Genomic DNA, 23364 nt, shown 5'->3' with positions numbered 1-23364 from the left:
ACACTGCCTGTTGACGTTACTTCAGAGTAAGGGGCTCACAAGGTGCAGGTGGCTTCTACAGGTGCCCTCTACAGCCCATTGGCATGGAGCTCAAGGAGGGTCCAGTCCAGTAGACAACTGGCCAATTCTGCATCCCACCACTGGCAAAGCAGTGTCCACATGTGGTCTCCCTTTTCTCCCTGGCCCCTGAGCATCCTCGGCACAGACCCAGCCTACCTTCTTCATGAGCATGTAAATGTGAGTCTGCGCTGCATCCAGCACATAGCGGTGGGGGTGCCTCAGCCCCTTCACGGTGATATCCATGGTTTTCCCATCAATGTTGATCCACCGCCTTGCACCTGGGGCCAGGAACAGCCTGGGGAGGAAGGGAGGCAGGGAAATGCTTGCAAAAGTAGCTAACCCAAGTGCACAGGTGGGGGGGGGGCAGGACTGACACAACAGGTTCCAGGTTTGTTAGGAAGCACAAAAAGTTTGAACTTCCAAGGGGTCATTAAACCACCTTTCCTGGAAACAAGAAAATGGTCAAAAACGGCATTGGCAATGGAGAATTTAACTTTGATGTTCCAACCTCTAGGAGAGAGAGCCAAAAGAAGATGGGAGGAACCCAGGTGAAGAAGGCCTTAGCTACAAGAGTGAAAAATCTACCTTCAATCACTTCTTCCTCCTAACCTGGATTTCAGGGCCAACCTGAAACCAGGCTAAGACACCTCCAAATGGCTGTTCTGGGGGCCTCTGCTCTCCTGTGGCCCTGTCTAGATGGGTTTGGTGATGAATCTTCAATGTTGAGTTGGGAGGAGCCCATAATCCTCCAGGTGTGACCACCTGGGTGCAAAGACTAAAGGCTCCAGAGTCAGCCATAATTCCAGAGTCCTGTGCTTGAGGACTAAGGGTTTGAGGGTGAAGAGTTTTCCCAGTGCTTCCAGTTCTGAGTGGTTGCTGATTAGAGACCTGGATAATTCCCCTGCTCTCCTAGATACACATTTAGATCTGGAAATTCAAACAGAGGCTTCCATAAGTGGGGCACTTGGGGGGCAAGAGGCTGATATTCCTGTGGGGACAGCAGATTGGGAGCATTAGTTGTTGTCTGGATGTTGTAAGGGAGCAGACAGCATCTGGGGAAGGGTGTCATGGGAATTTCCTGGAACTACAGTCCTGTCTGTCCCATCCCAGCCATCCCAGCTTCTCTTGGGGCACAGAGTACATCTCTGTAAGAGGAGATGAGAGAACCTGCAAGAGAGCAAAGGCGTCTCCAAGTAGGAGGCACGAGTCCTCAGCTCTATTTATCAATGTTGTTCAAGGCTCTCTGAAAATCCGGATAGTCCAACCTGAGTCAGTGTGAAGGAAGGGCACCAAAGGAGCAAAGCCTGGGTCCTCAGAAGGGAACGGCCTACTGCTACCCACGGCTCAGCATCCCAGAAAGCTGTAGCTGCCAGGGCTCATTCCTGCCCATATGGTGCCTGGTCACAGCATAGCGTGTGAGTAGGAACTAGAGACACCAGAACCTTGGAGTCCTAGGTAGATTTCCACTGCAACAGACAGAAGGACCAGCAGGGATGGGACCACAGCAGGGAAGAGCACCACCAGGTTGGGGGAGCAGGGCTGAGGTGGGGAGTATGGCTCTCAGCAACTTCCCCTCCTCTCCACCTGGCCTTCAGAGGCAGGTCTGACCCAAGAGATTGACTCTTGGGTGATTTGGAAGGAGGATGGGCCTGGAGAGGAACAAGTTTACTGCTGTGCTGAGTGGGTGGGGGTGAGAGTCATGAAGTGAGAAATGAGAGATGTGTCTACACTTGTACCCCAAGCTGGGATCACTGTCCCAGACACATGGGAGAATGTCTCTTCTCCTTATCATCCTGAAGTCTTTAAGATGGCTCATGAAGTAGGTTCTCCCCATTTTACCTTCTCTCTCTCTCTCTCACTCTCTGACACACACACACACACACACACACACACAAAGACACACATGTACACAAATGACCTAAGGAGGGTTAGCCAAAAAATTTTGTGCTGTAATTCAGAGCAGCTTGCTTTTGTAACCACTAAACATGTTCCCACAAGAACAGAAGAATCTCATTGTCCATTGCAACAGACTTTTTTCAGAACAACAGGGAAAGAATTTACAGCACAGCACAGTAAGGACAGTGACCAAGGCACTCTGCCACATGGCATGGGACCTCCCATTCCATCCCAATACCACAGAAGCTTCCTCCACAAACTGGCTAATCCTCACTTGTAAATCTCCTCCGCTTTCTCCTTGACCTTGGATTGATCTCCATACTTCAGATCCTCACAGGCTTCCCAGAATCCCAGATTCTCCCCTGCATAGAGTCCACGCAGACAAAAGCCAGACAGGAAGCAAGGTGAAGAGAAGAAAAGAGGAAACAGAAGAAAGAAGTCAGCTGGGATGGATTCAGTACTGAAATTTGGTGAGCATCTTCCCTGCAAAACAAGTCACCGTGTATTGTGACATCAGACTACACGCTCCTTTAGAGAACGAGCTATGTCTCATTCTGAAGGCTTGGGAAGACAGCTGAAACCCAGCAATGACTCAAATTGCAAGTGTGCTTGGGAATACACTGGATCAGCACCTACCACACTTGGGGCAAAACATTCACACGGTGGGCGCTATTCTTTCTTCTGGTGATATACAGGTCAGAGCAGGGTAATAACCCTGCAGAAGTTGCCACATTCTCTAGGTGGCAAATTCTAGGTTCCCTAGAATTTGTATCAAATATTTCCTGAACAAGTTTGTGTATAATAAGGCTCCTAGGCTTGTATGACCACAGTATAGGCCTTCTTCATAAAAGCCCCTGTTTACTCTGCTTCTGTTCCTGGCTGCATGACATCTGCCTCCTTAGTTTGACTGTGGGAGACCTCACCTTCTGTACCCTCTCTCGCAGGCCATCTTCCAGCCCAAAGGTCCTTGCATTGCTCAAGTGTGATACTGATGACTGATGCTCGGGGAAGGCCTGACCACAAAGGGCACTTAACTAAGCATGACCAGAGCCAGAGGGACTCTGCTTCTCTGGGTGCAGAAGAAAAGCCAGACCCCTCTCTCCAAGCATTGGCAATATGTTGGTGCAGTGATCCCAGGCAGCAAGTTTCACCTGGGAAAATTAAGAGGATCACACCAACAGGAGAGCGAGAGCCTGTGTATGTGCGTGTGCGTGTGTGTGTGAGCATGTATGTGTGTGTGTGTTCATGTGCATGTGTGTGGTGCAGGGAAATGGACAAGAGAATTCCCTTCTCTCCTTTCTCATTAGTTTTAAAGCTCCAAGCTATTTCAGGTTGAAAAAGGCTGCACAATTCTATACCAGTCGCCTTTTGTCACACAACCCTTACAGAGGTCCTTTCCCTTCAGTGTGAACTTCGGAGTGTTCTTTGGACCAAGATCACCAGCCAATGCTACTCTTAACTGATGGTCAACTGATCTGACATGAAGTGCAATGTGGACCATCTTGCTCACAGCAAAAGACATTGACTGCTTAGGGTTAAAGTTAAATGAGCAATTAGTCACAATAGCCAAAAAGTGCAATTGGCTCAAAATGTCCACGGATAAGCAAAATATGCTATACACATGCCATGGAATATTACTCAGTCTTAAAAGGCAGGGACTTTCTTGAGGACTTTATGCTAAGTTCTATTCATACAAGGTACCTAAGATAGTCAAATTCATAGAGACAGAAAGTGAGATGGCTCTTACCAGGGCTGGGGAGCAGGAAGTTAGTGTTTGGTGGGGAAAGTTCTGGGGATGAATGGTAGTGATGGTCACACAGCAAAGTGAGTATACTTATTATCACTGAATTGTACCCTAAAAATGGTTAAAGTGGTAAAATTTGTGTTATGTATTTTTACTACCGAAAAGACTAAGCATGTAAAAGACTAAGCCCTAACGTTCATAAAAACATTATTCATAATAGCCAAGAGTCAAAACAACTCAAATGCCCATTAGTTACCTGACAAATGGGTAAAGGAAAGTGGCATATTTATCCAATGGAATATATTGCAGCCATAAAAAGGAACAAAGCTCTGTTACACGTTACACATGGACAAACATTGGAAATATTATGCTAAAATGAAAATGTTATATACTGTATGATCCCACTGGTAAGAAATATACCCAGAACAGGCAAATCCATATAGGTTGTAAGTAGATTCATGACTGCCTAGGACTGGGGTAGGGGAGAGCACAGTGGGACACAAGTGGGAATAGGGAGGAATAGGAAAAACTTCTGATGGATAAGAGGTTTCTTTTGAAATTGTCTGGAATTAGTGTTAATCATCGTACAACTTAGTGAAAAACTAAAACCCACTGAATCAAACCAAGCATGGTGTTACACACCTGAAATTCCAGCACTCAGGAGGCTGAAGAAGGAGGATCATGAGTTCAAAGCCAGCCAAAAATACTAACCCACTGAATTGTACATTTAAAAAGGGCGTGGTGGTGCATGCCTATAAACCCAGCATTTGGGAGGCTGAGGTAGGAGAATCACGAGTTTGAGGCCCACCTGTATTACAAGAAAGATCCTGTTTCAAAAAATTAAAAAAAAAAAAAAAAAACTCACTGGCCACTATAAAAGAGTGCATTTTATGTTAAGTGGATCATATCTCAATTTAAGTTTTTTTAATTAAATGAGAAAGTAGATGATTTATCTGCCCTGTTCACACATACATGAATCCTCAGGAATCTCATGAGGACATTGGCAATAATATGATTTTAATAATACCAAGAAATCAACTACTAAGGAATGGGTAGGTTGGATAAGCTCGGGTGTAGTTCATCTCTATGCCACTAGGTGACACCATTTCCACTTACTCGCAGCCCAACCTTAAGAGCTTGCTTTTTTCCATCCATCTTTTCTGAGGTTTATTGTATTATGACAATTAGGCCTGATTAGAGAGAAAGACTTTAACAATCTATGTTATAATGTAATACTCTGCATCAGGAGTCAACCAGAACAAAGGATTTGTTTCAAGACAACCCCATAGACAAATAGGTTTTGCAGTAAGCAGCTGAATTTCAAAGCCCAAACACCACATTTCCCAGGGCTTGGGGACTGTAAGCAAGCAAATCAATTCCATGAAAATCATTTCAGCAAAGGTGGTGAAACCAATTGAATGTTCAGCCTAGTGAAACTGGTTCTATTCTGACCTCTTGATTTCTCTGGATGTTTCTCAGTGTGGTATATTTAGGAAGTCTCAAGTTCCCACTGTGATGAGACGGCCCCGCCCCCTCCCATGAAAACCCACACATACCGAAGGCCCTGAAGAAATGAGACCAGGAGCCAAAGGCAGGGCTTCACAGTCGATCACACATTAGAACCACATGGGGAAACTTTTTAAACCTCAGCCGTTCCAACCCAAAGTGGGGAAAGGACCCAGGCAAACATATCCTTTAAATATCCCCAGGTGAATGAAATCTGCAGAACCCCTGCACTAAAGAAAGCTAGGCTGGGAGGCAGCAAGAACTTGCTTATTTCGCGTCCTTGCCACTCAATTTCCTTGAAAAGCTGCACTTAGAGGCTGGGGTGGGGCAAGAGAACTCTTGAGTAACAGTGAGAGTGGCCAAGCAAGGATGGAGCCCAGAAACCGCGATACTAATGGAAATGCAACCTTCTCCCTGGGCTGTGGGGCCTCTGAGCTAATGGAGAGAACAGGTCCTGGACCCAGGTACAGCAATTAAAGCTGTAAAAGGTTGAAGCCCTGTTTACAAGCATTACTAAAGCCATGGAAACTTCCACTAAGAAATTCCTAAAGCTCGAGGCCAGAAATTAAAGGAATGTTACTCAAAGTAAAAAGGTTTTATTTAAGAAAAAAAAAAAAAAAGACCCACCACTGAATTCCTTCTTGAGAAAGTACTGGAAGCTCTGTCGACCCTTGGGGTCTCGAATCAGTTCACTGAAGTTGAAGGCCCACCTCTCCACCCGCATCTTGGTTGGGATTTCCACCCTGTGAGGATGATGATTCATAAATGTAACTCTCCATGCAAGGAAAGAGCTTTGCCAGGAGGTGGCCTGGTTGGGTGTGAGCTGCTCACAGACCTCCATTAGCCCCACAGCCTGGGGCTCCACCCCTTCTTCTCCTCCTCCCCCAATCCCTGCATAAACACAGAACCCAAGCCATCACTGGCTAGGAAGTCGCAGCCTCAGGTAAGTCCCCTGGGCTCACATCCAGGGGTGGCCTCCCAGAGGCGAGGAGGATGCCACCGTGGGAGCTGCACCCTCAGGCCCTGTTCCCACAGTCACCAGGAAAAATAACTGAGAAGTCCTCTTCCAAAGCCTGGTAACAGCCTGGAGACCATGCAGGGGAGGGCCAAGCTGCCACTCCAGGCCAAGAGAGAACTCTAGAACAGCATTAGTGATGGATGTGATGGTCACAGCCACCAGTGAGGCACCTGGCACCCACTGTGGCTGCCCCTTCACCATAGTACATGAATGTTCACAGACCATTATTCATAAGAGCTTAGAGGCAGAAAGAACCCAGTGTCCATCAACAGATGAACAGGTAAACATGTAGACTATCCATACAGTGATTATTACTCAGGGATAAACAGAAACCAAGTGCCAAAACATGCCACGGCATGGATAAACCTTGAAAGTATTGTAAGTGAGGAAAACTAATGACAAAAAGTCACACCTATTATATGATTCCATTTCTAGGAAGGGCCCTGAATAGACAAATCCATAGAGCCAGAAAACAGAATGATTAGTGGGTATATGGGACTAAAGGGGTATGGGGAAATGGAAGCTTGGGGGGGTGATAGATAAGGGTACAAGACTTCTTTTGGTGGGCTGGCGGAGTGGCTCAGTGGTAGAGCACCTGCCTAGCAAGTGTTGAAGCCCTGAGTTCAAACCCCAGTACCACCAAAAGAAAATAAAAGGGTTTCTTTTCAGGGTGATGAAAATATTTTAAAATCAATTGTAGCAATGACTTACGATGCTGTGAGTATACTAAAAACCACTGGATTGCATATCATATAGCTCCTTTTTTTTTTTTTTTTTTTTTTTGTTGCTGGGGATTGCACCCAGGACCTCATGCACCTTAAGCATGTGCTCCACCACTGGGCTATACCCACAACCCTTGGATTGCATATCATAAAATGGGTAAGTTTGTATGGCATGTAAATTACAACTCAAAAAGCAAATTAAAAAAAATCTCAACACATCAAATACATACAATTTGGCATTTAAATCCCAGAACTGGGTATCATCTGTTATCCAAGGATTACTGGGCAGGCAGCCTGACATGATGGCATCGTTGGATGAGAACTGCTCACTGTATTTGACGATCCTGAAAAGCAAGTGAGAAAACAGTTTCCTCAAAGCTCAACACCAAGAGACTAAGTCAATGTGCACTTTGATTGACCAGCTGTCCTCTGTATCTGTTTCTATTTATCACTATCTTCTTAGAAAAGTGTTCTAATAACCCTCATAAAGTTTTCTCATAGCACTTAGAAAAGTGTTCTAATTGGTAGGAATTTGGCAATTTCTGTCCTGTTTTATTTGTGAAACAGGGTTTTCTCCCAATGTAGCCATTTTTCAATTCTCCAGCTCTAGTTCATTAAAATATGGCCTCTTCACATTCTTACCAGGATATTTTGAAAATTCAAAGCTGACTCAATTTGCCTGTGTCTTGGTTCCCGTCTTGGAAGGCCGAGGTGCCACAGACTTGCTGAGACTGCTGCCATTGTTGGGTTCCACTCTGTCATGATAATACCTAGGTTTAGGAGCTTAGGCCCATTATTCAAAACCTGTGTCCTAATTGAGGTGTAAACCCTAAACCTACTCTTTTTGACAGATGCAAATTCCCCCACATTAAGTCAGACTTTCTGAGTTAACATATTTCTTGATGTCTGACTGGGGGAAAATCCTGCATCCATAGGTGAGGAAGGGTGTCCCCAGTGTGGATACAAGGCACTTGCCATGAAGTCTTCCCCCAGCCATGGACATTTTCACAGGGGAGGTGACATTTTTTCAAACTATGAATTCAGGAAGATGTAAAAGGTTTTTGAAGATTTTTTACAAGAGCTGTACCCTTCATCATACTAGAAGGAAGGCACTGGACGAAACGCAGCCTCTTCACTTCCAATGGTACCCAGTACCACTGTTCCAGTCCTACGTAATCAGAGTGAATGATCACAGAAGTAAGCCAAGTTTATTTCCATGTCATACAGGAAAATCTTAGAGTTAGCAAGGTGTTCCTAAATTAATTCCACATTTCGAAAGGATAATTGGGAAGCAATTAATCCTTCTTGTATCTCCCAGATAACGGGGAACTGGACCAGGAAGCCTGAAAGCTCAATAAATCAAACATAAATTTCCAATATATCCAAATTGGATTTTAAATCAAAGATTAGCAGTGGACATTCAGCAGCACGTTGATTCAAGAAACCCAACCCACATATCCCTAACAATCTGAGTGAATGATGATGGAGTGCAGGCTGCCTTAGATCCCATAGTCCATGGACTTGCAACTTCCCCTACATTTGTGGATTTCAAGGAACATGGCAGACTTTTATAGAACCTTGCCCACCCTCGATTTTGCCCAACTCAAGACAAAACCTGGAGACTTATTGTGAGTGAAGAAATAGAAACTAAACCCCTAAAAGACTGGGGGATTGCTTCACAGTCCTTTAGAATCATAAGTCAAGTCAGTCCATGACTTGTCAAGTTTTCCCTAAAGCACCAAGTTCTCCTCTTGCCTGGGTATTGCTCAAAGTCTAACAAGATCAACAAATCAGAGACCTACCCTCCAAGGGACACCGAAGACTTCACTGTGGATCTCATTAAGGCCTGTTGGTAATACATAATCTGAAAGAGAGACAGTTGTTAGATGTCTACCTCCTCACCCTTGAGTGTCACGAACACTGACATTAAACCAGAAGCCATCTGTCTGTAACAAACACCCATCCATTCCCTCAAGCCAGTCACCTCAGTACCAAGAAAGTGCAGACCCAGTAGGTAGGTGACCCCAAATTCTAAGTTAGAGATCTCATTAACCCATCATATATCTGAGAAAAGGCACCAGTTTGAGGGTAAAAAAAACTGTCCTAAGGACCATTAAGCTGAGACAGGGGACAGAGGCTTGGCTTTTCCCTCATATGTCTCTGTGTGAGAGAAAGAGAGTGCTCCCCGCCACGGGGGACATCCTCATTCTGATTCCACAGCTTCTGCAGGAGCAAGCCATCCACCTCTTCCACTGCCCTCTTCTCTGTTCTGTCAAGCACTACTATATCCCACCTCAATGGCCAATGCTTCCCAGGGCTCCATCTTGGGCTCTGGATAGAAGATTTGCCAAAATAGACAGTTTGCCAACCTGAATGGCCCCATAGAGGCAAGAGCAGTGCCAGGCTGGGGACATGGACACTCAGCAGCACCCCTCCCACAGTTCCGGCCTTCCCTCTGAGGTGTGACTCAAAGGATGTGTTACATCTTGCACCTGGCCATCAGCCCATTCAGATCTCACAAAAGAGTCATTGTCATTCTGTGCTGTACATTAATTTTGTAACAACTGTTTGAACATTACATGGGCTTTTAATCTCATTGCTCAGTGCAGAGCACAAAGCCAAAATACATATAATTTGTTAGAGGACTTTAAATCAAACTCCACTGAAACTGGAAGCTAATTACCTCTTTTCTGATGGCAGTGATTGTTTGCTTCTGTAAAACAAAGAAGCAAAGCCATTAATGTCACTAAATCATTACAATCTAAGTATCCATTTGAAAAATAACAACCCTTCCCCATGAGAAAACTACCCATCTCATCTTACTTAAAAGATAGAATCTCCCATCACCATCCTTCCACTCTCTATTTGATGCAACCAGTGAAGAGTAACATCGATCAACAGATGTGGCTGGGGAAGGTGTTTAATTTGCTACTACAACTTCATACTGCTCTCCTAAAAACAGAGATGAACTGAAGACTAAGTTCTGGGATTGCACTATGTGGAGAGTGCAAGATACAGAAGGAAAACTTCACCTCTCACTAAGATACAGAATGAAAGATAAAGACGGATAAACTAGCATGGACCTTGATCATTTGTTTCTTTTCTCCAAGGGGAGAAGTCTGAATGAATGGTGAGACTCATTCTCAGATATTCATAACGACTTGACAATATCACAAGTTGGGGGGAAAAAAGCCAAGTTGAAAAAAATAAAGCACCCAGTTAAAAAACAGCATCCACTGCCACCTGACTCCCAGAGTTGAGCTGCAATATGGGAAGATCGCTTCAGGCCCTAACCCCTGGTTGAAGCTCCTAACACAGCTCGCCACCAGCTGCCAGGTGTCCTCTCTGGACTTTTGAGTTAAGGCTGAGAAGGATGGCTCCACACTTAGGCTCCTAGAAGCTGCTGGAAACCATTCAGATCTGTTCCCAACTAAAATACATAAATCTGGTACAATGTGAGAGGGCAGGCTCCCTTGGCACCACTTTTCTTCCTCCATGCAACGATTCATGGTTGTGTACAGGGGTACTTCTAGTCTCAGTTTTCCTAGATTTGGTTGTGTCCAAGGGTTGCTTGGTGCTGAATCTAATCCTTCGACTAAACTCATAATCCATGCCTTACTATTATCCACACTGCTAAACCCAAACAAATCTTCACTCAGAATAGGCAGAAGTCTGAGGAAGACACTTCCCTTAGCCAGTTAGCAAGATAAAGTTTCATGAGCCCATCAACAAGGGATGAAGGAAGGCCCAATCTGAAATGCTATGTCCATGCTTGGTTTCATTTTACTTCACTGAGTTGCTTTGACATAATTGCTTTTCCCAAGAAAAACTCAGGTAGTCTGTCTACTTCAGACTCACTCATCCTGGCCTCCTCCTTCTTAGCATTCATCACAATTTTAATTATATATTTATTTATGTGGCTTTTTTTTAACTCCATCTCTCACCATGAAGGGTATGGAAACAACATCTACCTCCCTTAGCATAATGTTTGTTGAATCAGTGATGACTTCAGTGTGCTTGGAGGCCTAGAAAATTGGGGACTTTTACTAAGCTTAATAGGAAGTCTTCGACTTAAAAATTTGAAAACATGCCCCAAATAATCTGAACATTTTACCAACCACACTTATTATTTGTTCTCATTGTATCTCAGCATTAGGCTTTGTTTCAGGAGACATGCATTTCAAGTAGAAAAAGATCCTGGAGCCAGAGTGGACTTACATCAAATCTAATATAATCAGACCCCCTGTTGGAGTCTTCCTGAAGTGGATTATTTAAAATAGTATCTAATGATCCAGACCTCTCTGCTCAAAAGGGAAGTTAGACCTTTGCATAAAAATAATTCCCTAGCAAATACTGCAAAGCAGTTTACACTTCTTTGAGCTTTTGCAAAGCATAAGGGAAGAAGATTTGATTATACTGATGTTCTGCTGAGGACATCAGAGGTTGTGGGTAACTTCTTCAACATCTTCTCATCAGAAATTGTCTGAGCCATGATTCAAACCCAGCCCTGCCCTGGGCAAAGCTGACAAGTGATCCACAAGAAGCAGAAAAATCATGAAGCCTATTAACTTTCCACCTAGCCTGCTCTATTTAGCAAGTCCTTCTCGCCCCTGAAGCTGAGAACACTGCAGAATGGAATGATCATCCATCCATTTAATTTAAAATTAAAACAAAAAGAGAGCAGAGTCCATCCACAACAGGAAACCCAAACACAGGAAACACTTTTCAGTTAACACTAATGATGGTAACAGCAGTCACTACCATAGACATCTTTCTTCAAAGTGCCCAGGACTAAATAAGACATGGTGGCAAACACCTGTAACCCCAGCACTTGCCAGGCTGAAGCAGGAGGGTTGTGAGTTTGAGGCCAGCCTGGGGTACATAGAAAGACCCTGTCTCAAAACAAAACAACAAAAGATAAAGTGCCCAGGACCCACATCAAACTTTCCAGCTGTCATCCATTGTCCTGTGGCCAACACTCAGGGCTCAGTGGACAGACAAAAAAGAGAAGGAACAGGGTCTGACTGTCCTAGGGGTCTCTGGGTCGCACCAGGAGCTGCAAGTCACAACCACGAGCACACACTTCCACTCTGCCTGTCCTGCGCTTCCTTTGGTCTAACACATTTGTTCCTGGAGCCATTGTCTCAGACATCATGATTTTAATTTTTTTATATCTTATTCACTTTATTTGCTTTTATTATCTTTTTAGGACTCTGCCTTTGGTGTGGTTTGCTCTGTTTTATGGTTCCCTGAATTACCAGGTAGCTTCTGGGAAAGAGACTGCAGCATGCATACTAACACAGTCTGAGTGTCACTTGTCCCAAATGCTGGAGGCCAGAAGTACTCCAGATTTCAGATCTTGGAATATTTGCATATACAAAATGAGATATCTTGGGGATGAGATCATTTCTGTCTCATGTATAGCAGGAAGGTAATTTTATATGATATTTTAAATATTTTGTACATGAAACAAAGTTTCTTGGTGTGAACTTTTCCACTTGTGGCTTCATGTCAGTGCCCAAAAAGTTTCAGACTAAGGATTTTGAATTTGGGGGTTAGAGAGACTCGACCTGTGATAGGATTTGTCTTAACTTGTCTGTGTGAACTCTACATTGGCACACAGTTAGCTCTACATCATACAGAGGTCACGTAAGGGGGCAGTGCAGGGAAAGGATTCTGGAGTTTTCTAAAAAGTGGAGAAACAATTTGATCTGTGAGAGAGGGAACAGCTCAAGAAAGAATATGGGCTTTGGGGCCCAAGGTGAAAGTCTTGACAGTTATTGAACCTCTCAGAGCCTCTAGCTACTCATTTGTTAAAAGAGATAATATATACAGATGACTGGCATATTGCACAGAGTGGTTATCAATGAGCGTGAATGTTAACACTGTTGCTAAAACACAAATGCATGGGGTAACACTAGCCCTCACAACAAGATAAAACATTGTGCCCATGCAATCTTTGGGCCATATTTATACTAAAAAAATAGTAAGTTAAGATTGTTTATCTGAAATTCCAATTTAACTGGGAACCCTGTGTTTTTATTTGCTAAATTTTACAAACCAATTATTAATATTATTATTACTGAGCCAAAGGTCATAAGAAACTTCATTTTAAAGTGAAGTTATTAAAAACACACAATTCTATGCAATTCAAAGAAAACCACCTCATGATAAAATAGGAAGAAACAAAACTTTTTTTTTTCACCCTGGAATTCACACACAAATCTCTTCCTCTCTCACAAGTTGGCCTCCTGCAGGGAACACACTTCCTTATTCTTCCTTGGGATGATACCCTTTGCCACACTAAAGAACCCTTGAGTGCTCTGCATTCCTGGAATTCTAACAACTTATTATTTTTCACTTGCAGAATTGCCCAAATAGGGACACATTCAGCCTTGTTTACACAGCTCTGGGGCCGAAACCGGGATGGAGACTGGGGACAATTGTCACAGGACAAGAGAGGTCAGGACCATGCTTCAGAGGCCCGAAGCCCCTGCCAGACAGGAGGGAGGAAGTAAGTGGAGGAATATGCCAGGAGCTTGGGATGAAGTAGCCAGGCAGGAATGTGCAAAGAACCGGAGGTGGGGCCTTTAATGACCATGGGTGCAGGACTTAGGCCTGGGGGTGGAGGTTGGGCTATAAACTTGAAAGATCTAAATTAGAATCCAGGCTGGACCACCTTGGGCAAAAAGCTAACTCTGTTTCAGCTTTGTCATATGAAAAAAAACCAAAAAACTGCTATAATCTCCCTTAATAGACTTAATAAAAGCCAGCAAAGCTTCTAGAAAAGCTACACAATGGGTATTAGAAGCCATCAGGCAGGATACATGGTGGACTCTGGTGGCTATTGGCAGAGGTTCAACCATCTGGGCTCCACCATTTCTGAGTTGTGTATCCTTGGGTGAGTTCCCTCCCTCTCTGGGTCTGCTTCTCAACTAGGAAGCAGAGATGCTCTTGGGATTCTGTTTATCCTACAGCAGAGACGAGTCTTCTCCAAACTGAGACCGGGTGTGGAACACATGGCTCTGTACCGGACTCAGTAAGCCATCAGCAAACATCAGTGTTTAGAGGTTCCCCTTCCCCAGCAAGCCATGGATCACACAAAGGGCCACAAGGAGAAAGCAGTTTATCCCCTCTTGCTGGGAGCACATGAGGGCTTTGCTCACTGAGGGCTCCAGGCTGAGAGCTCTGCAGAGCACAGTTAATACCCTGGAGTTGTATTTCTACCTTTTACTCAAAGTCTCTGAGTAAACCGTACTGTTCTCACTGCTGAGAATTGGATGAGGCAGAGAGATTGAAATTAGTGTGTAGCTCTTTCCTTATGCCCTACTCTGTGTAGAAGTATGAGGAGGCATAAGGACAGAAAAAGGAAATTGGCTAAGTCCACCACTAAAAGTTGGGTCAAAGGTCTTTGGGACCCCATACATCATCTCCTTCACAATATAGGGACGGTATGGTAATAATAACAGACACTATTTGTGGAATGTCTCTACATGTTAGATAGCACTCTAGACACTTTGCATAAATGGTCTTTAATCCTCTGAGGCATGAACTACTGTGACTCCCATACTATAGATGAAGAAACTGAGACTCTGAATGGCTGAAGAGCTTAGCCAAGCTCATGCAGGTGAGGAGTGGTAGAGGTGGGTCATTCCCAGGTTGCCACTCCCCTCAGCCCAGAATGATGGCTCTCCTCACTACACCACAGTGTAAGCCCCCCTGAGGTGGACAGGATGGGAAGGAAGGGCCAGCCCTGGGCACATCTCTGCCCACAGCCAGGCCAGGGCTCGGCCTACACTTGGGGTCCTCACTATAGGGCCAAATTCTCTCTGAAATAAGGGGAAGGGGGGACCTACACACTCAGCAGCCTGTATGCCCCCAAGGTATTAGAACTGAGACAGGACACATGTCCTGTATGTGGCCAGGTCCTCCCAGGGCTGGCCAGCCTTGCCAACCAGTGGTCACCAGCCTGAGGGACCAGGCCACCCAGGAACCTGGACACCCACCAACCTAGCAACCTCTTTCCTCATGCTTGATGCATGTTTTTGCCTCCATTTAGGGAAAACAGGTATCTTTTCAAGGATTTACTCATTCTTAGAAATGACCTCGTTCTTCAAGCCAGCTCAGGCACCATGAGTTTTTCTCGGAACTGATACCAAAACAAAGCCTCTGTACTCCCAAGGCTTCATGGGAATGCCTGATGTTCTCCGTGGCCCTGTCCTCTCAAGGCAGTACACAGGGGGAAGCAGGGACCCTCAGATATGGACATGCTGCAGCAGATAGAGCCCTGACCAGGCCCCACCCTTCCCTGCACAGTGGATCTGGCAGGCACTGGTGGCTGATGGACGGCCAGGGCCTGCGTACACAAAAACCACATGCTTCTTCTTACTACTCCACGCAGCCAGTGTGCACCCAGGAGAAAGAGAGCTGCAGAGAGAGACAGAGAGAGAGATGAGGTGTGAACAGAGGGGGCCCAGCTCATGTGGAACTCACCAAGATGATCCTACACTTCACCTCACCCCCACTCTGTACTCTGGCTCTGGGTTCAGGGCATTGCCAGCCCCTGGCAGGATGCCAATTGGAAAGCCAGAAGCACAGCTACCTCCCTCTGGAACTGCCAGGGACCTTGAAAATGTTTCTTCTTCCATGAGGATGGCATTGGCTGCCCTTCTCAGAAGTCTCCAGGACCAAAGCACCCAGGATAGAGCAGCTCTGCTCCTCAGCCAGCTGGGGGTGAAGTCCCACCCTCCAGTCTCCCCCACTATATAGCTCAGTCAAAGAAGGGACCCCTCTGTCCCCACACTCATGTCTCCCATGTCAGAGTGAGTGATGTGCTTTCTGCCTCCCCCTCCTCCACAGAAGAGAGGTTTCCAGAGCAGCCTGTTACCCATGAAAAAAAAAGGAAACCTTCCATCCGGGCTCTGTATTTTACTCTATGATTCTGTCTCCATGGCAACCGAGCCTATGAGGCTTAGCAGTGATCTGTTATCTGACAAGGAAACAAGGTGGAAAAGGCTGCCTTTACCAAGGAAGGGCTGACTGAGGTAGGCTGACGCACCGGCCTGTATCACAGGAAGGGCCACTGCCTTGTGGACAACAGACCCAGCCATTCCCAGCTGTGATGCTCTCTGTGGTTCACCATTCTCTCCACTCATGCCAGTGCTGCCTTGCCACCTTTTCCTTCTCCTTTCTCTCTTCTCTTCCCCTTCCCTGTCCATCCCCCTTTTAGGGCACATCCTTTCAGGTCTCCATTTTTGCTTTGGACCACTGCCAAGTTTTACAGATGACACACTAAAGAGGTAACTTCTTCTTGCTGGTCAAGGACAACATTGGGGAAAACGCAATGAAAAATCCAAGACAAGTTTAAACAGGTTTTAGGCTGGATTACTGGGATTGGTGGTTTCCAACCCTGGCAGGGTAGATTGGATAGTGTCTTGGAGACATTTTTGACTGTCAAGACTAGAGACATGGGGATCAGGGAGAGGACTGGAGGTCCTGACATGTAGTGAGTAGAGGCCAGAGTTGATGCTAAACATCCCACACTGATGCCCAGGACCTCCCCGCAAAGAATGGTCTGGCCCAAAATGTCAGTATGACATGCTTTCAATTGCTTATAAATTGCATCTTTTTAAATTAAAAAAATTATAGGAAATTGACCATCCACCATAAAAGGTGGCCTATTTGGGGAAAAGGGTCTTTTTAAAATAAGGTCTAGAGGTATGGCTCAAGAGATAGAGTGCTTGCCTAGCAGGCACGAAGCCCTGAGTTCAATCCCCAGTACCACCAAAACTAAATAAAAATAAAAAGTGTCTGAGAATCTTTGATAGATCCCTCCCCACCGTGGTATGAAAGTGTGATATTCTAATCATGTGGATTAAGATTTAAATCCAAAGTTGATTCAGAGCTTTCCAGTCTGGGGCCTATACTCTTCCCTGGGTCAAGAAATTGGCTCTGTGTGTGTGTAAAATGTCTGTCTGTACATCTTTGGGCAGGAATGTTACATAATTCTCATCAGATTTTCAAAAGAGGAAGTGATGCAGGAAAGACTGAAAACCAACCATCTAGATACCATCTACTTTGACTTGCACCCTGCGTACTCTCCTCTCTCCAGTTGTTATCTCTCTACCCAGAACCCTTGTCATGGGCTTCCCTCTCCCCCAACCTTATTTCCATAGAGCCATGGCGCTTCTTTCTGTGGAGGTCCCCTAGGGACCCAACAGACACAAATGTACAGGTGGATACCTTCTCCCTTCCTAGCCACAGAACCTGGCCTAGGTCCTGCCCAGAATGCAGCAGAGACATACCTGGTTTACCTTGACTTCATTTGGATTGCTCACTCGGTCCAGGCCATAGTCTAGCACATTGTTCATTCCTGGCTGAATAGAACAGAAACAATATAAGGACCACTATAGGAAGAGTCACATGTTTCTGATCAGCTTTAGGTCTTGGCCAAGCTGCCAGCTGTGATCGAGCTGATAAGAGCTTGTGGTCTGGGCCAAGAGGGTATATAAACCTTCCTGGTGAGCTGGGGGATTTCCTGGGGGCTGTTCTTCCACCACAGCTCCCCAGCACCTAATAGTGACATAGATGGATGGATGGATGGATAGATGGATGGATGGATGAAAGAATGGGTGGGTGAGTGGACATCAGAAGTACAGGCAGACAGATGGATGGATAGCATCTTCAACACCATAGTAAGATGGATGGATATCACCGAAGCTCAAGAAGGTTTCACTAGGATTAGCACATGGGACTGTTGACTCCTGCCATAGAGCAGTTTTCTGTACCAGGCCAGCTAAGAAGTAACAGAGCAGTGCTTTGGGAGAGTCCAGGCTTTAGTCAGGCACCTATGTGGTCAGTCCTGATTCTGCTGCTTCCCAGCTGTACCACACATCTTGGAAAGCACTTATCTCCACACTCACTGTGCCAGCTGGGAAGCAGAGATGATGCCCCCTCCCTGGTAGTTTCCTCTGAGGATTTAACAAGATGGGACAAGGTGCTGTCAACAGAGAGTAGCTATCACTGACAAAGAGACTAGATTCATTTTAAGATAATGTGCCCCAAAGCCGGTTCTACAATCTTTGTCACTTCCCTTTCCCACCATAACCCACCTCTCCAGCCACACTCTCATCTGGTCTCTCATCTCCTTGAGGCCAGTAATTGAGGTCTTTCACTTCTTTCTGTGCTGTTTGGGGCCAGGCACCCACCAAGGGCTCAGCATATATTATTAAGCAGGCCAACTATACTGAAGCAGAGAGTTGGGCTGCAACTGGCTTTCCCTTCATCAGAGTCAGCCTCATCAGTAGCATGGAAAACATTTTAGCTATCAGATTAAAAACTAGGACATCCAGTTAATGTCAGATAAACATCAAATGATTTAGGTCTCAATAGTTTTATACTTATCATATATTTATGCCAAAAATATAAGATAGATATTAATAAAATCTGTTTTATCTAAAAATTATTTATCGGTTATCTGAAATTCAAATTTAACCAAATACCTGTATTTCATTTGGTAAATCTGGCAACCTATCCCAGCAGGCTACCATGGAGGCAAATACTGGCCCTACAGCCTAGGCAAGGAAGATAAAAAAGACAGGAAAATGGAAAATGTGTGAAAGGAGGACCAGCAAGGGAACCACTGTCCTTACCCTCCAGGTTACCTGCGGAGCCTTTGTCCTTACCACAGCTGTTACCTGTGGATCTCAAGCAACAAATAGTTCCAAGGTACTTCCTACATACTGGACACTATGCTCAGTCCTGGGGAGACTGTGAATGTGACATGAGACCCTACCCTTGAGGCATTCCCAGAGGCATACGAAGGCACTTCTGGTCTTGGTGGGGGGTGGGGGCAGCCCCTCAGCAATTAATCACAAAAGATAACTTACAGTTGTGACAAGTGCCACGAAGGGACAATGCAGACGTTCAAGGCAGCCCTCAATGGAATCTAACCTTCTGGGGAAGGGAAGGGAGGCATGACCATAATATCAATGATCCAGGAATTTCCCCCTCCTTCTGCTATGGAGAAACACCCACCCACTGGCATAACCTAAGACGGACTTCACACAGTTGCACACACTCTTATGTGCCTGCTCACTCACATGCTAACACCCTCACGGGCACCTCCACACTCTCACCCTCACACCCATACTCACACACACTTGCTCACACACATGCACACCCCAGTGCACTGACACACGCTCACCCAACCCACACCCACAGTGACCTACAACCACTGTCTGGCTCCCTTCTATAAGCACTTGCCTCAGCAGTTCAGTGGGTCCTCCATTGGAGGCTTGAATTAGTTATCCAGCTCTTTCCTTTGAACTTGTCTCACACTCTATGTGAATTTAGCTCTCCTCCAGGCTCAGCAGTGCACAGAAATCGTTACAGTGGCTGCTTCTGCTGCCCAAATTGGACTGCCTCGGACTGTCATACCTGCGGCCATTTCTGTTCTTTCTAGCTCTGCCTTCCAGTCCAGTTCCAGCCATTCTCCCCACCCCACGATTTCTGGGATGGCAAACATTTTCCTTTGCCTGCCCCACTGTCTCCACTCTTACCTCCTCTCAGTCTCCCTATGTGCAGCAGTCCCCTAAGTCTCAAGTGATGGAGCTAAGGTCCCACCCAGTGTCCTGCTGCAAAAATTCCCAGGGAGCTGCCTTTCTGACTCTGCTTATCTGGGAGACTCCCAGGCTAGTGCTTTCATTCATTCATTCATTCATTCATTCATTCATTCTTCAGGTAGTAGCATAGTCTCTGGTCCACTGTGATGATCAGTATAGCTGCTGCTGACACAGTTTCAGGCACGCAAAAGGATGCTTGATCGAAGATAACCCAGAGTTGATTGTCAGTGCACAGGAAATAAAGCCAACTGACAAACCCCTGCAGCATGTTGCCAGCGGCTACCCTGGTGCCACAGACAGGAAGCCCTCCAAAGGCATGCACACTTCTATCTTCAAATAGAAGAAATGTGGGTACCACTGATGCCTATCTATAGTCTTTGGGCATAAACAAAACAGGCAATTTGCTAAATGTCTAGTAACTCAGGTTAGTTAGGGAAGGGCTTTTTGTACTTTCAACAAGTGATTCTTGAGAAGGTGACACTCCCAGGAATCAGCATTCCTGAGTAACGCATGAGAGCTTATATGCACTGCTTGGTCACCCTCTACCATGTCCCTCCTTCCCTTTTCTAGTCATCTCCTTCATTGGTCCTCATGCTTTTCCTTAAAGTATCAGATGCTTTTATGCATGGAACAGAAAAGATAAATAAAACACTAAATTGTTTTATAAACAGACTAAAACAGGTAGAGAGAGATGAGGCTGAAACAGGAGACAATTTTAGGTTAGAAGGTTAGAGAAGTCTGCTCCAAGCACGTCTTGGCTCAATGTCACTTCCATGGAGAGATGTTCCCTGATTCCCAGACTTAGACAGGGTCCCTGTCTTCCACAAGCTGCTATAACATCCTGCACATTACTCATTCGTATGTGCAGCAGTTTTTCTCCACTTGACTGTAGTAAACTCCTTGAGTCATGGGCCAAGTCTGTCTTGGCCCATAATCCAAATATCCCCATTACCTACTAAGCATCTGGCATACAGTGGACATGCAAAAGTATATCTTGTTTTTTTGTTTTTGTTTTTTTACTAGTACCAAAGTGTATGTTTTCTTGTCATAACAATATATGTCAGATGATTTTTCTATGTCAATGAATGGCCTTTGAAAATTTCATTTTAATAGCTTCATCATGCTCCATGAAGTTGGCTACACCTTTATTTTGTCATCCTCTGTCATTGGGCACTTAACCCATTCTCGGCAGAAACTGGAGGACAGATGTCTCCTTCTCTGTGTATGTTCTGTGTATGTAGTTGAAACAAGGACCACTTAGCTCTATATTTAGACATGTGATCATTGATTTAGGGCACACTGTCAGCAAGCAGTCTCTGCCCACAAAACTAGACCTGAGCGATGGACTACCCCTCCTGGAAGGCACTAAGTCATGGGTGGTGCAGCAAAGACAAGAAAGGACTCCTAAAATGACCCACTTAAGGAACAATATCTCCTAGTGTTCATTTACAGTACTAACTGTTTGCATTGGCTCAAAGCTGTACTGTGCTCCACTTGGGTAAAAAATGAAGAAGGAACATCATCTTCCCTTACTACAGGATGCTGAATCCTGGATGACGTTTGGGCTCTGTGATTCCCAAACTTCCACCCCCATATCCAATCCTGGCCTCTACCAGTAATGTTATTCCTGATACAGCATCAACAGACATCCTTCCCCTCTTAAGTCAATCACTGCTCTCTGAGCCTCTTCGCACTTGGGTCTCAGCTCTGGGAGGGACTGAGAAGACAATTTGGATTCTGAGCTCCATGAACTTTGAGAGGGGGACACATCAGGGTTCTCCTTGCACAGTAGCACCGGAGGAGCTTTGGTCATAACACAAATGTGGACTCACAGTCCAGAATCAAGCAAGACTGAGCTCCGAGCCTTGATTTTTCCGTCTGAGTGATGACAATAATACTCCCTACTTCCTAGCATCATTGTCAGGTATGAAATGAGGCAAGCCATGCCACGAGCTTCACATGTGTACACAGTAGGTGCTCAATGACTTCTGGCTGCTATTATATACCCAGCACTTAGCTCTTTTCTTGGCACAGAGTCAGAGCAAACATTTCTCAGATTCAGAAACAGACAAATGAACAAGTGAATAAATCAGTTCGGTAACTGCGGCCGCGTCACACTCTACAGCAGGTGGCTACAGTCAGTCCACAGATTAGAAGCTCAACATCCACAAAGCCAAATGCTCAAGTTTGTTGTGGCTGGCTTTTTTCCCACCTCACTGATGGTTTGTTTGGGATTCCTGGAGACAGTCTGCAGTCTGTGGGCTCTGGGGCCCCTTGAGCTTGTCGGACACATTGCTCTATCTAGGCTGAGAGGCTCCTCAGACTAACACTGTCTGCCCCGTGCAGGCCAGTGAGAGGTGGAGAGTGATCTTGGAGGATCAGGGAAAGCAGGCTGGACATACTCCTGCCTCATCCTGACTGCTGGACTGGTTTCCACTGAGGGGAACAACAGCGAGGGAGATCAGATATGAAGAGCATTTTAGGACTGCTCCAAGTACACCAAAGCCTCAATCTGAATTTGGATCCCCCAGGCTATCAAAGAGGAACCGCGCACATTTGAACTCAGGTGTGATGTTTACTGGAGCATCAGTGACAGAGGTAATGTTCCAATGACCAACGAGGCTACAAAAACACCAAAGTGCATGAATACATTGCATAACCTTGTCATGGCAGCAAAGGGCACAGGGACCAAGGGGAAGGAGTCAGATCTCCCCACTCAGACCTCCCAGCTCAGATCCTCTAATCCTTAGGAACCTTGTGACTGTTGGCAAATTGTCAACATCCCTGAGTCTCAACTTGCTTATCAGTAAAATGGGAATAATAATATTACTGTTTTCCATACAGGGCTGCAAAGAAGAAATAAGAGTGAGTTCAGAATGCTTAGCACAGTGTCAGGTACATAGGTCTGCTGTGATGATGACAATAGCAGTGACAACAGATAGTGGTGGTGGTGGTGGTGGAAGTGGCAGAAGTGGGAGAAGTAAGGAAGGAGGTAGAGGAGGGGGAGGGAGGTGTTGAAGATGGAGGTGAGATAACAGTCATTGTTGTAGAGATGGGGGAGGGAAAGAGAGGGAGAAGTGACCATGCAGACACACTGTCATATTTATGTACTTCTATATTGTGCTGTGAAGAGCCACTCAGTCACTTGCCTAGTAGGAGCTAAGAGCTTACTCCAGGAGAACTGGGGAGAACCGGAGGGGGAATGTAATTTGTTTTCTTTCTGATAGGCCTTCTGGATTCCAAGAGAGAAGGAGAGGGGCCCGGGACAGCTCATGTGCATGGCTAGTCTGTGTCACTTTGCAAGGAATGCATTCTAACCATAGACTCTCTGCACATACAATGGAAGCCATTCCCACCCTGCAAGGAATGGGGTTCCTTGGCTGTGATGCCACCTGGCACAGGTCACCTTACCAGACAAGTGACATACCTGCCCTTTTCCCTTCTCCTTGCCAAGGTGTGTTTCTTCTGGAACACATGAGCAATGTTCAGTTCATACAATGATCTCACTCCAAAGCTACCAACAGGGAGGCCCAGGCTTGGCTCTGAGCCTCCAGAACCCTGTCTGTCCTCTACACCCAGCCCCAGGGACCAGCGTCAGGCATCTGCAAATGGTTTTCCCTAAAGGAAGACCCTGAAGCAAGAAAAACCAAACAATCTCGTTGCGCATCAACCCCAGAACCTTAACCTTGGCCTCGTGACATTCAGACTGACACACCACTGTGGCAACACCTTAAAGAGAATCTGTTTGAAAGAAAATAAACAAACCAGCCAAACTCTGATGGGACTGAAGTTTAA

At 45.5% G+C, this 23364-nt stretch overlaps 1 protein-coding gene across 6 annotated transcripts in view; it reads right to left on the bottom strand.

Moving 5' to 3' along the window:
* Rgs9 (regulator of G protein signaling 9) overlaps nucleotides 1-23364 on the bottom strand; it is a 104250-nt gene that overhangs the window by 20070 nt on the left and 60816 nt on the right. For 4 of the 6 annotated variants that reach the window (XM_074045286.1, XM_074045282.1, XM_074045283.1 and 1 more), the window contains 7 exons: nucleotides 17251-17322; nucleotides 9630-9659; nucleotides 8749-8810; nucleotides 7177-7290; nucleotides 5834-5949; nucleotides 2231-2318; nucleotides 217-355 (listed from right to left, as the gene is read on the bottom strand). In XM_074045286.1, the coding sequence (XP_073901387.1) occupies nucleotides 217-355; nucleotides 2231-2318; nucleotides 5834-5949; nucleotides 7177-7290; nucleotides 8749-8810; nucleotides 9630-9659; nucleotides 17251-17322 (621 nt within the window). The remainder of the gene's footprint in view (nucleotides 1-216; nucleotides 356-2230; nucleotides 2319-5833; nucleotides 5950-7176; nucleotides 7291-8748; nucleotides 8811-9629; nucleotides 9660-17250; nucleotides 17323-23364) is intronic. The other 2 variants (XM_074045284.1, XM_074045287.1) reach the window with 2 other exon arrangements.

Source organism: Castor canadensis, chromosome 11, assembly GCF_047511655.1.
Source record: "Castor canadensis chromosome 11, mCasCan1.hap1v2, whole genome shotgun sequence".
NCBI lineage: Eukaryota > Metazoa > Chordata > Mammalia > Rodentia > Castoridae > Castor > Castor canadensis.
The sequence above is the reverse complement of the archived record's forward strand: the minus strand, read 5'-3'. Positions and strand labels throughout refer to the sequence as shown.